Source organism: Zea mays, chromosome 1 (assembly GCF_902167145.1).
Source record: "Zea mays cultivar B73 chromosome 1, Zm-B73-REFERENCE-NAM-5.0, whole genome shotgun sequence".
Classification (NCBI taxonomy): Eukaryota; Viridiplantae; Streptophyta; class Magnoliopsida; order Poales; family Poaceae; genus Zea; species Zea mays.
Genome location: NC_050096.1, coordinates 203,468,682 through 203,482,779, shown reverse-complemented (window position 1 = coordinate 203,482,779; position 14,098 = coordinate 203,468,682). Strand labels below are relative to the sequence as shown.

The 14,098-nt window shown below is 53.6% G+C and overlaps 1 protein-coding gene across 1 annotated transcript; it reads right to left on the bottom strand.

Annotated features, from left to right (window-relative positions):
• Positions 1-8,240: 8,240 nt before the first annotated feature.
• Positions 8,241-9,614, bottom strand: LOC103643139 (transcription factor HEC2). Its single transcript, XM_008666290.2, has one exon. The coding sequence runs from the start codon at positions 9,377-9,379 to the stop codon at positions 8,624-8,626; it is 756 nt and encodes a 251-aa protein (XP_008664512.1). The 5' UTR covers positions 9,380-9,614; the 3' UTR covers positions 8,241-8,623.
• Positions 9,615-14,098: the final 4,484 nt, after the last annotated feature.

Genomic DNA, 14,098 nt, shown 5'->3' with positions numbered 1-14,098 from the left:
TACTACAACGGTTGCCAAGTGTGTCAAAAATTCGGCGACCTACAGTTGGTCCCTGCATCTGAATTACATCCTATTATTAAGCCTTGGCCGTTCAGAGGATGGGGATTAGACTTTATTGGAGAAATTCATCCTTCATCATCAAAGGGGCATCGGTTTGTGTTAGTTGCCACTGACTACTTCACCAAATGGACTGAAGCCGTTGCTCTAAAGAACATGACACACAAGGAGGTAATCGAGTTTATAACTGAGCATATTATTCATAGATTCGGCATTCCCCAGACCTTAACTACAGATCAAGGTACTTCTTTTATGTCAAAGGAGGTACGTGAATTTGCTGAATTATACAAAATTAGGCTGCTTAATTCATCTCCATATTATGCTCAGGCCAATGGTCAGGCCGAGTCTAGCAATAGGACATTGATTAATTTGATAAAAAAGAAAATATTTGATAATCCTAAACATTGGCATAAGATTTTGTCTGAAGCTTTATGGGCTCGTAGGATATCTAAACATAGGGCTATTAAAGTATCTCCTTTTGAGCTTGTCTATGGGCAGGAAGCAGTGTTGCCTGTCGAAATAAGTTTGAATGATGTCAGGTTCGCCAGACAAAATGATCTAACTGCTACTGATTATTATGATTCAATGATTGATAATATTGATGAGGTGACCGACAAGAGGATGATAGCTTTGGGAGCAATAGAAAAGGACAAGATCATGGTAGCCAGGGCCTACAACAAGAAGGTCAAAGCAAAATCATTTCAAGTAGGGGACCTGGTGTGGAAGACCATTCTGCCTCTAAGGAATAAAGACCGGAAGTTCGGGAAATGGTCACCAAGCTGGGAAGGTCCTTATAAAGTAAAACATGTGATGTCTGGCAACGCCTATTTACTACAAACATTACAAGGCAAGGACTTGCCTAAGGCTTTGAATGGACGTTTCCTCAAACAGTATCATCCTAGTATGTGGCAAGATGCCTAAGAGAACCGATGTAATCACATCGAGTTAGTTGCTTTTGGTTTGCTCAGCTCCACCAAAAGGCAGGGGGGCATATGTTGAACCCCAAATTGAGCAGGCGGACGGTCCGGCCCTGAGGCCGGACGGTCCGCGGTCCGGACAGTCCGCGCCTGTGGGCCGGACGGTCCGCGCATGCGCAGAGCAGTTTAGGGTTCCGAGTTTTGTGCTATGTTTGTTGGCTAGATTTGCGGAATTAGCTCGGAATCCAGTCGTGTAAAGGGTCCAGCCCCCCTCCTCTATAAAAAGAGAGGTCTACGGCTGATTTGTAATGAACAATCGAATCAATACAACTTCTATTCGCATTTATTTCCAGTATAATTAGGAGTAGTTCTAGTCTAGTTCTAGTTTAGCCTCTCAATCCCCAAATCTTTCGCCTCTCTTCGACTCTACGCTGATTAGAGGAGTCTAGGTCGGCCGGCCCGAGCCTAGATAACCCCTAGGATCTCTCCTCCTCGACGGGGTCCCTCCCGGGAGCGAGATCCAGGCGCCGCCGGCGATCTTCCGCCGCCCCTGCACACGCGCGGACCGTCCGGCCGTCAGGCAGGAAACCCTAGCCCCTGCGCCAGGTCGCGGACCGTCCGGCCCCAGGCCGCGGACCATCCGCGCCTGACCAGAGAGCACCGCCGCCGGTTCTTCTTGAATATTTGGCGCTCCGAAAAAGCGTCAACAAGAGGCAATGCCTTTTTTTCTTCGTATCGGCGTTCGTGTTCTGCTGGCGACAGATCTCTTTTTTTCTGCATACGGGAGGTGACGGGGCTGCTGTTGAACACAGGCCACAGCCTACTACCGGAGGCCTGGAGCTGGACGAGCGAAGAAGGTAAACAAGTACGCGGGCTGGTGGGCCAGTGGGCCTAATTAGCAATTGGCCACCAAAATCAAACCGATTCCGCTCACGGACTCACCTTTATTACTTTTTTCTGTCGCCTTGAGGTTCCCTCTCCCGTCTCTTTTTCGCTTCACTCTCTTTAACTTTTGTCAAACTTTTTAGGGTTAGTTTAGAAACTTAAATCTCCAGAATTCTCAGGAATTAGATAGTAAATTAGCTTATTTTTTTAATACTCGGAAACCGCATATAAAATTTGAGTTTCTAAACTGGTCGTTAATAAATTTCAAGAGGGGTTTTGACATCTCCTGTTATCTAGAAAGAAGTATACAATAAACGAACACATTGAGATTACCGGGGAACTGTCCGCTGTTTACTTCTTCATAATAAGCCGTAACAGTTCTCCACCAATCTGTGTACGATCGAAGAGTTAAAGCGACGGAGCTATTCTTCCGAGCTTGCTGCCATTTGGAGTCAGTGGCAATGTTGTTGTTCTTGCGTTCCATGGATGACGGTTTATTTCCCCCAATATTTTATTGTAGCCCCGTGATTATATAGGGTGTTTGAATGTACTAAATCTAGTAGTTAGTAGCTAAAATTAGCTAGAAACATCCAAACACACTATCTAATAGTTCATTTATTAGTTATATTAAATTAGTTAATAGTTAGCTAGCTAATTACACCAATATTATTTTTAGCATACTAAGGGGGGTGTTTGAATACACTAGAGTTAATAGTTAGCAGCTAAAATTAGTTGGAGACATCCAAACAGTCTAACTAATAATTCAGCTATTAGCTATTTTTTAGTAAACTAGTTAATAATAATTAGTTAACTGTTTGTTAGCTAGTTAATTCTACTAGCATTTTTTAGCCAATTACCTATTAGCTCTAGTGCGTTTAAACACTTTCTAACTATATTAGCTCTAGTGCATTCAAACACCCTCATAATCCAGCTTATAAATTATATAAGCATCTAATAACCTATTTATGGATTATTATAATCTAGATATATAGATTATATAACTGACGTAATAATCTGTGTTGTTTATTGTCTTTAACTTATTTAAGTTGTATTATAAAAACTAGAGTGTAAACAAACGAGGCTTTAAAAGGGATGAAGCCGGAACTTTGTTCCACTATATATTACGTTGAAAAAAAAAAGTTAGCATGAAGGTGTGAAGACCAAAAGTAGGTTTAAGTTTTAGAGTTTAGTGGTTGGTATACCGTTGCCGTTGGTCTGAACTCTGAAGCAGCAACCGCCAAGAGCGCGGCCACGCACGTTCCATTCCTATTCAATGCAGTCACCTCAAACGGCCCAAGCTGGCGAGCATGACCCGCACAGATCCTTCCGTCCAATCGTTCTGATGACCTGCTTCTCGATCCCTCTGATCGTCGTGTTCAGTTTGGAGGGGGCCGGGGCCGGCCATCCGCGGCCCGCCGCCGCCCGCCCTCCAGGCTCCAACGACGTAGCCGGGGCCGGGCAAACGCCCAGTGCTACCGCCGGCCCACCCGGCCGCGGCACCCATGCATGGCCATGTGATGGCCGTGTCGGCAGACGGCACGGCACCCCTGCGCGTGCCGCCGCCGCCTCAACGTTAACCTGATCGCGCGCTAGCGTCCACGTACACGGCGAGGCGATGCAGCAACGGCCGGCCGCGGGCGATCGATCGGTTCGGTACCCCGTCTCGTCAACGCGCGCGTGTCTGGCTCTGGCTGGCCAGATGACGGCCGCCCAGCCCCCAGGTCGGTCGGTCTCTCGCGCGTACGATCGGCGCCGCTCGAGAAGCGACGATAACGCGAGGAGATAGGAAGCTTTATTTGGTGTCTTCCTCCGTATCTCCCGCTCAGGTGTCGCTTGCCGGGCCCTGTGCGCGAGGAGCCGAGGATGGCGCGGGCGCCGGCCGGCCGGGCACGTTCCGACGCGACGTCGTCACGTTACGTGGTAGCTTCGCCCTGTGCGTATCTCGCGGGGATTTGGCTGTACGTACACGTGCGTGACCCAGGCTCCGCGCGGCCATATCTGTGTGCAGTGATACTGTGATACCGATGCCCTTGTGTCGTCGTCGTCGTCGTCGCCGCTGCTGGCTCTCTCGCCGCGAGCTAGGCGCGCATGCATGCATGTGTGTGCTGTATGGCGAGCAGCAGGACCCGTCGTCCGAGCCGCTGTCCCCGTCTGGAGGCCGGCGTCCGGTGGGGCTGGGCGCGAGACATCGCCCTCCCCCCGGCATGTTCTGGCGAGTGGAGTTGAGTCCTGATTTGGTTGGTTGACAGGGCCTCCTAGCCCTAGCTTGTCACGAAATTAAGATCAAACATAAAAGGCATGCGCTTTCAGCAGGGTGCGTACTATAGTCCTCTCCAGCGGCAGCCTTCCATTGCATTCCAGGCTTCCAGCACACACCTGTCTCAATCCCCAGCTCCCGCAGATGTCGGAGGAGTACTGTGGATCGATACATCCACACCACACCTGTCGCTGTTGGCAAAACAAAAGCATCGGTCAGTGTGTGGCTCCCACGCGCGCGGATCCATATAGATGCCAGTAGCTTGTTGGTCGCAACGAGCACGCGCGCACACACACAGGAATACAGGATCATGCTCATGCATGATGGCTAAGCAAGCGGGGTATAGTAGGTAGGTAGGTTCACGCACCCTCTCGGCGGCGACGACAGTTTCCCTTTCCGACTGTCCCACACAGTATGCGGAGCATGTTTGCGGATGCCGGAACCAAATCCGCGGCCGAAAACAACGTCGCGGGAGGAGGAGATAAGAAACGTAACTAATCAAAGGAGGCGCCGGCCGCTTGGGCTGGTCGATGAGACGGAGCGGAAGACGATGCCAGCTTTGATGGAGAGCGAGGTTTTGGTAGGATCGGAGTTGGACGGCTGATCGGCTGCTGCAAGCGCGCGCGTGACGACCAGGAGAGGCGCACGCTGCACGCACCTGATCTCAGCCGCTGTCTCTCGCTGGACCGGACGGAGCAGGCCACGGTGCCGTGGGGCCGGCCGAGCCTCGCTAGGTCCATCTCCCATCGCTCGACACGTGCCCGCCGCGAAACGTTGTTTCGACTTCGACGCCGGCGAGGGCAACGGGACCCGACCTCTTCCCAGCTTTCTCAGTGACGGGAAAGTCGTGTCTCGCGAGACGCGAATCCCATGCACTAGTGTGGTAGCTAGATTGATCGGAGGACGCGGCCGGGGTGGGAAGGTTCGGTTCAGAGCACGCGTTGTTTTCCCGGCCCCCCTAGCCTAGCCAGCGTTTCTCATCTTAAGGCACGTATCGGCGCGTCCAGGCCAGACCAACAGTCAACAGGAGAGTGACGACCAAGCGTCGCTGCGGACTGTGGTTGGTTGCCGACAGGCAGGGTACGGTGCCAAGCCCACCCACCAGGAGAGTTCAGAGAAGATACCAGCATCAGACGATCCGTCGGCGGCTCGGGCGCCGGCCGGTCTTGCGCGGTGGAGGGGACGGAGCTGGGCACGTGGATCACGTCGGCCTCGACAGGTCAGTTTGTCGAATGGGGCCGGGCGGGCCGGTCGGCCGGCGGACCGCGGAGCGAATTCTCCGCACATGCATGGCTGCGCGCGGACGGGGCGGCGCATGTACTCCTAGCTATATAGGAAGAATGGAAGAATTGGATCTCTGTGGATTTCCAGACCGACTGACGTGCGCGCGCTTAGGGGTCTAAAGAACGGTGATTGAAATCCTGAACCAGTGTGCTTTGCTTCAACAGTACAGACCGATGTATACGGAGCATATACCTATCCAGATGTCGATCGATCGGCCGTAATGAATCATCCACGGTCAGGGTGACAACTGATCACACCCTCCAAATATTTCTTTACAATTTATTAAGGCTCTAAATTATCTCCAGTTTAAAAATAAATAGAAATTGAATTTGATCTCTGTGGATTTCCAGACCGACTGACGTGCCGCGTGCGCTTAGGGGGCCTAAAAAACGGTGATTGAAATCCTGAACCAGTGTGCTTTGCTTGAACAGTACAGACCGATGTACTATACGGTGCATATATCTATCCAGATGTCGATCCATCTTAATCCGACTCGATCCAATTTAAAAAATATGAACTCCATCCAAATGTACATCCAATTTTTCATGTACATCATCCAAATGTTTCTTTACAATTTATTAAGGCTCTAAATCATTTCCAGTTTAAAATGAATATAATTGAACTCGAACCTAATCCAACTCGATCTTTAAATTTTATAGCGTAAAGTTTAGACCCCGTTTTTACAGCTATATATCCACGGTTGATGTATACACAGCACCGGTAGTTAGCTTATCTTCAAGCAGAAGAGCAAGAGACGCTATCGGTTCTAAAATTTGTCCTCTTATTAGGCTGTTGTCAACGATAATTTCGTACCATCTTTTTCCAACTGCACCAAATAGTGTTATAAAACTAAGAATAAAATAATACATCTCAATATAAAACTTTACTTCACTACTCCCTCCGTTTCTTTTTATTAGTCGCTGGATAGTGCAATTTTGCACTATCCAGCGACTAATAAAAAGAAACGTAGGAAATATTTCGTAGACCAACATACCAATTAAATGCCGCAACTCAACTACCAATAGAAGTTAATAAAATACATGTTAAGATGAAATCACCCTCGATGGAGGTTTCACACGGTTTTCAAAATCTTATAAATGAGTTGACATGGCTTCATCTCATAAAACTAATTTTATCCCATGAAACTCAATCTTCTTGGGCTTGTTCGTTTTGAAATATATCCACATGGTTTGGATGAGATTGAGCAAGTCAAAATCCACTGCGATCCCTCCTGGTCTACCTTAACCCATGTGCAATTAGAATAACCGAACAAGATCTAAATGTCATACCATACCATAAAAAAACTGATGTGCAACACTATTAACTACGCATGAAACTACCACTGTGAATAGCCTTAACAATTAGCACTGCCGAGTACTCCAAGTCCTTGTTAATCTAGTTAAAACATGCCACTCCAGTCTAGATTTCCTAATCAGCATTAACGTGCCTGTACACTGTATGTGACAAACGAACAGTCGGATTTGGACCACCACACATGCTCATGCTAATTAGGGTGACTGCTTAGCCATGGAATGCCATAGTCACAACCCGTCAACTTTCGGATCGCTAGTCTGCATGCAATTAATATTTTGCGCTTGCACTGGACATTGGTGCGACGAAGATGGTGACTACTGCACCTACCTAGAGGTTAGAGGTCGTAAGCCTCGATCACGGGAAAGAAAAAACCCTAGCCTTCTCTACGAAGCACCATACTCTGTTTTAACATATCTTCGTCGCTCCCAATTTCTCTACGAATTGAAGCAGGAGCACTGGAGGACGTACGACGTCTCGGATCTACTTAACGACGCGTCGGAGTAGCCTTCTTGAGATGCCAGCGGGGGAGGTCGACGTGGACCGACCACGATGGGAGGATGTCCCGGTTGTACCTATGGACTATATAGCCCCTTTGTACGTACGTGATGCTGTATGTACGTGGTGGTGATACGTTTTCACCCCAACCGCATAAACTTGACTTCATGAGCATGCATGAGCTTCAGATCCGAAATGGATCCAAGTCCAAGCGACACACACCTGTTTCTCCGAACGGATAGGATACGGGCCGGCAGGCCGCAGTCGGACACAGCAACAACTGCCGATGCATATCATCAGCCTAACGCCGGCACATGGCAATGGCCGGCGCCAGAAGCGGTGGCACACCGGAATTGCCTCGCCGTCGGAAAGCGAGGCCCAGTTCGCCCCACTTCGGGCGCTCGCCGTCGTCCTCATGCTCGCCGCCCCGGTCAGCGGCTGTGCGCGCACAGCGCCGGCCATGTGCGCCAGCGTACGAGATAGACGAGGAAGCGGCAGGCGGGGGCGCGGCAGCGCGCGCCGAGGCGCCGCCAGGTTTCTTGTTTCGTGCCTGCGAATCCTGCACGCCAATAGTCGTCTTCTGCTCGTTGGCGCGCGCACACGCCCTGTGCGCGGAAAGCTGGATCCCTGGCGTCCTCGATCTCGGCCTGACGACCCCTCTCTATAGCTTCTTCCCCCCGTTCAGCTAGCTGACCAGCTATGGATTGTTGTGAGTGGCATGGTTTTCTCGTGCGCAGAATATAGTATCTTTGGCTGGGTTCGGTTGGTTCTCGCTAGCGCGCTCCTCCTTTTAACAGCCGCATGCATGTTAATTACGTACAGTAAAACTTAGCAGCAGAGGGTATTAGGGTAATTAACATGTAGTATATTATGACAGTAAATATTCGACGACGAAGAACCGCGCGCGTGGCTGGATGTCACAACTGACAACTGAAACAGGCGACGGGGTTAGGTTAAATGTTGGACCAAAGTGGGGGAAAATGTAATTTTGGCAACAAATAAATGGAAATTAAACACGTTCATATAAACATGGGAATGGGATGCGTGCAATGTACAAGCTGCATGTGCTGCGAGTCTAGCTAATCGCAAAACATACAATACAACGGCAGTAAAACACCACCGACCATTTCTACTTCTAGGTCGTAGTAGTACTAGTACTAGTAAAAATGCTACCCAAGTTCATCTGATCTTCTTTAATTCGCACATAGGATTGTGCAAGCAGTGTTGCCGACGCGCACACGCGTTATGTCGTTGTGTGCGTGCAGAGCTCCAGGTCCGATGGCGATTAATGATCGAACACACCAAGGCCATGCATGCACGCATGCCTGCCTGCCGGAGAGCGGAGAGGCTAGGAACCGTCATCTAGACTCTAGACTCTAGAGGGTGGTGCAGCAGTGCCATCGACTTCATCGATCTACCACTGGCCGTTGATGCGGGCGGATGAGTAGGGCGCGGCGCCACCGTTGTCTGGTACCGGGCGGCGGGCGTCGGCCGCGGCGGCGCGCTCGAGGGACTGCACCTGCGTCTTGAGGAACTTGACGTAGTGGATGGCCTCGTCCAGCATGGACGCGGTGTCCATCTTGGTGCCGCCCGGGACGAGGCGCTGCAGGACGCGGATGCGCTCGCTGATGCGCTCCCGCCGCACCCGCGCCGCCACGCTCTGCGGGTCGGTGGAGATGCGCGCGTTGCGCCGCTTCGGGGGCCGCACCATCTCCGGCTCGATGTTCACCGGCTGCAGCGCCGCCACGCGGAAGACCATCTCCCGCATCGCCGACGACGACGACGATGACCCGACGGCGGCAGCGGCGGTGGCGCTGATCTCTCCGCTGCTGCCGCCGTCGTTGCACGAGCACGACGACGACGACGCGGCTGTGACTCTGACCTGCCGGGGGTACTGGTGGTCGTCGTACACGCCGGCACGGCCGTTGTTGTTGGCGGTGGCGCCCGCGGACATGTGACGAGGCACCGAAGAGAGATGGTGGTGGTGAGTAGCTGCTTGCTGCTGCATGCCCGGCGGCGGCGGCGGCGACGGGGGAGTCGAAGGCACCGCCATCATTATGGCCCCGCCGTGGTCATGGAGAGGGAACCCGGCGAGCTGCTCCAGCTGGAGCATTGCGTTCATCAGCTCCAGCTGCGCCTCCGGGTGAGAATTCAGCATGTCCAAGTCCATCCACGGCCTTGGTATGGATGGCAACTTTGTCCTCAAAGAGTCAGGGGTTGTCGTCAGTCAAGTGGAACTGGAGAAAGAGATCAGGGTGCAGAGCCAGCAGCTAGCAAGCCTGTCCTCTCCGGTGGTTTATGTATGTATGAATGAAAGGATCGGGATATTGTGCGCGCGGTTACCATGTTGCTAAAGGTGAGGTGCTATTTATAAGAGATTGCAGGTGTTAGCCAAACAAAGACCAAGGTGGCCTCTCTGAATTTGACGGGGCACAGTGTTTGTGTTTCCTCTGCATCAGCCTTTTTTCTTTTCTTTTCAAGTTTTATTGGGAGTCTTGTTGCTCTTTCCTGGCTTCACAAATTCAGTGCAGTACCTTAATTGAGATGTTAAAGATAAACTATCCCTGTCTTTTGTTTTCCCGAAAATGATGTATCAAGATAATGTCTCACGCAGAGACACGGAATCTGCCCACTGACATTTCAAGGCCTTCCAGGAATTGCCGACTGTCTAGTGTCTCGCCCAAATATCTCCATGAAGGGTTTCTCTTGTTGGGATATAGGAGTACGATATGATTGAACCAAACATCTTTGTTTTCTTTAGTACGTGTGTCTAGTACTCTAGTTTGGCATACCTTCTTTTGCTCAAGATTTTCATTGGAAGCTAATTTTTCAAAGAGTCCATTCACTGTTGTACCGAGTTGCATAAGAGTCCATTCGTCGAAATGATTCATCTCAATACATGTGGATTTTTTTTAAATAGAGAATATATTGAAATATTCCAGCTTCTGCACCAATAGATGCATGTGGCTGTTCAATTATTACATCTTAAACCAAAACACACGATGTTTAATATCTCAAGAACAACCATATTTTATAATCTACTAAAAACCAATTCGATTACTCAAACTCCATCCATTGTATGAGAAAATTTGCATCATTGTAGTCTCAAGCGCACGTGTCGGGGACCATAATTAGGGGTACCCCCAAGACTCCTAAACTCGGCTGGTAACCACCATCAGCACAAGCTGCAAAGGCCTGATGGGCACAATACAGGTCAAGGCTCCGTCCACTCAAGGGACACGATCTCGCCTCGCCCGAGCCCAGCCTCGGGCAGGAACAGTAGACTTAGGTGGATTCACGCCTCGCCCGAGGGCCTCCTCAAGCAACGGGCGCACCTTCGACTCGCCCGAGGCCCAGCTCGGGCAGGCTTCCCGGAGAAGCAACCTTGGCCAGATCGCCTCGCCAACCGACCGTATCGCAGGAGCATTCAATGCAAGGATCGCCTGTTACCTTATCCTGACACGCGTTCCTCAGTTAACAGGGCCGAAGTGTCCGTAGTCATTTCGCCCCTCCACTGACTGACCTGACAGGGAAACAGCGCTGTCTGCCCTGCTCCGACTGCTGTGCCACCCGCCAGGGTGAGGCTGACAGCAGCCGAATCCAGCCCCAGGCGCCATAGGAAGCTCCGCCTCGCCCGACCCCAGGGCTCGGACTCAACCTCGACCCCGGAAGACGGTCTCCGCCTCACCCGACCCCAGGGCTCGGACTCAACCTCGACCCCGGAAGATGGTCTCCGTCTCGCCCGACCCCACGACTCGAACTTAGCCTCGACCTCGGAGGAGTCACCGCCTCGCCCGACCTTGGGCTCGGACCGACCACGTCACAGGGGGTACATCATTCCCTACCCCTAGCTAGCTCAGGCTACGGGGAACAAGACCGGCGTCCCATCTGGCTCGCCCTGGTAAACGAGTAATGATGACACCCCACGTGCTCCATGACGACAGCGGTTCTCAGCCCCCTACGGAAGCAAGGAGACGTCAGCAAGGACCCGACAGCTCCGACAGCTGTGCTTCTACAGGGTTTAAGCGCTCCTCCGACGGCCACGACATCACATGAACAGGGCACCAACACCTCTCCGACAGCCACGTCGGCATGTACATAGGGCTCTGGCTCCTCTCTGCTAGACACGTTAGCACGTTGCTACACCCCCATTGTACACCTGGGCCTCCTCCTTACATCTATAAAAGGAAGGTCCAGGGCCCTCGTACGAGGGGGTGGCCGCGCGGGAGAACGGGCTGACGGGCAGGCTCTCTCTCTCTCTCTCCCTCGCGAACAACACGAGCCGCGGTTTCCTTTTTTGTTCCCCCTTGTGTTCCGTCTCGCGCCGACCCATCTGGGCTGGGACACGCAGCGACAATTTACTCGTCGGTCCAGGGACCCCTCGGGGTCGAAACGCCGACAGTTGGCGCCCCAGGTAGGGGCCTGCTGCGTGTTGACGAACAGCTTCCCGTCAAGCTCCAGATGGGTAGTCTCCAGCAACCTCTCTAGCCCGGGACGCTGCTCCGTTTCGGGAGTCTTGAGTTCATGTCCCTCGATGGTAGCTACGACATGGTACTCCTTCCTCCGCCGCACGACAACGACAATGGCGGCCGTCAGCCCGCCCGCCGGCGGCGGAATCGACGACGTCTTCCCCTCGTGGCGGAAGAGCAGCATCCGGGCCTGTCCCGTCACCTTCCCCGCCGCAGGAGGAGGAGGCAGGGCAACTATGGCCAAGCAGGAGGCGGCACCTCGTTGGCTGTCGAGCGAGTCGACGACACCGGTGCCCCAGCGGGGGACACGTCGTGCGTTGACCTCACGTCTGAGACGAAGACGAGCGTCGTTTCCCCGCAACACGCCAACCCCAAGCGGACGGATGACGCCAGCACGCTCGTGAAGGACTTGCTAGGCGTTAGCCTCGTACCTGAGATCACGGTGCAGTCCGTCCTCGACGCGACTCCGTCACCATCCGTCGATCAAGAGGTACCGTCCGTTTTCCACCATGTGCCTTTTAGATTCAGCTTCGACCCACCAAGCGACCCCGCTTCGGTGGATGCTTTCATAAAGGCGTATCCTAACCTTCCGGGGTACCATATGTGGTCAACCTGGGACCGACTGACGACCGTCTCGACCTATGGGCCCCCGGGTTCCGAGGAAGATGACGAGCCCGACTCTGGTTGGGATTTCATCGGGCTCGATAACCCCAGTGCCATGCAGGACTTCATGGTCGCATGTGACTACTGCCTCTCCGATTACTTCGATGGTAGCCACAGCCTCGATGACGAGGACTGTGGCCCAAGTCGCGAATGTTTCCACATCGATCTAGGGGGTCTCGGTGAAGGCAACCACCTTGGTATGTCGGAGGACGGCGATCCCCCTAGGCCTGCGCCTCGCGTTGACATCCTTCGGGAGCTAGCTGTGGTCCCAGTCCCTGTAGGGGGTCAGGACGCACAGCTCGAGCAAATCCGCGAGATGCAGGCCAGGCTTGACGAGGAAGCAGGACAACTTGTGCAGCTCCGGAAGAACATCGGGCAGGAGTGGGCAGGCCGAGCACCGGCCGGAGAAGCGCGTCATCTGGCCCAGGATGTCCAGCACCGCATCGCTGATGATGCCAGGTCAAGGCTGCCCCCGGCTTCCAGTGGGGTCGGCCAGAACCTGGCTGCAGCAGCAATACTACTCCGAGCGATGCCGGAACCATCCACCACCGAGCGGCGGTGTATCCAGGGAGAACTCAAGAATCTCCTAGAGGATGTCGCAGTCCGACGGGCCGAAAGCTCTGCCTCCCGAAGGCAGGGGTACCCCTCGAAGCATCGCGCCGCGACTTCCCGGTTCATGCGGGAAGCCTCGGTCCACACCGGGCGCACGCGGGACGCAACACCTGCAGCCCCAGGTCGCCTCGGCAACGAGCACCACCGCCGCGACCGTCGAGCCCACCTCGACGAGAAGGTGCGCCGAGGCTACCACCCCAGGAGTGGGGGACGCTACGACAGCGGGGAGGATCAGAGCCCCTCGCCTGAACCACCCGGTCCGCAAGCTTTCAGCCGGGCCATACGACGGGCGCCGTTCCCGACCCGGTTCCGAACCCCGACTACCATCACCAAGTACTCGGGGAAACAAGACCGGAATTATGGCTCGCGGACTACCGGCTGGCCTGCCAGCTGGGTGGAACGGACGATGACAACCTCATCATCCGCAACCTCCCCCTGTTCCTCTCCGACGCCGCCCGAGCCTGGCTAGAGCATCTACCTCCTGCGCAGATCTCCAACTGGGATGACCTGGTCAAAGCCTTCGCCGGCAACTTCCAGGGCACATACGTGCGCCCTGGGAACTCCTGGGATCTCCGAAGCTGCCGCCAGCAGCCAGGAGAGTCCCTGCGGGACTATATCTGGCGATTTTCGAAGCAGCGCACCGAGCTGCCCAACATCACCGACTCAGATGTCATCGGCACGTTCCTCGCCGGCACCACTTGCCGCGACCTGGTGAGCAAGCTGGGTCGCAAGACCCCCACTAGGGCGAGCGAGCTGATGGACATTGCCACCAAGTTAGCCTCTGGCCAGGAGGCGGTCGAGGCCATCTTACGGAAGGACAAGCAGCCTCAGGGACGCCGGCAGGAAGACGTCCCCGAGGCGTCCGCTCAGCGTGGCACGAAGAAGTCGCAAGCAAAACGCGACGCCGCCGACGCAGATCTTGTCGCCGCCGCCAAGCACAGGAACCCCCGGAAGCCTCCCAGAGGGGCCAATCTGTTCGACAAGATGCTCAAGGAGTCGTGCCCCTATCATCAGGGTCCCGTCAAGCACACCCTTGAGGAGTGCGTCATGCTTCGGCGCTACTTCCATAAGACCGGGCCCCCGGCGGAAGGTGGCAAAGGCCATGACAATGACAAGAAGGAGGGCCACAAAGCAGAGGAGTTCCC

What these genes read in the sequence shown, in the direction of transcription:
- LOC103643139 (XM_008666290.2), bottom strand. Translation starts at nt 9,379, where the DNA reads ATGGACTTGGACATGCTGAATTCTCACCCGGAGGCGCAGCTGGAGCTG.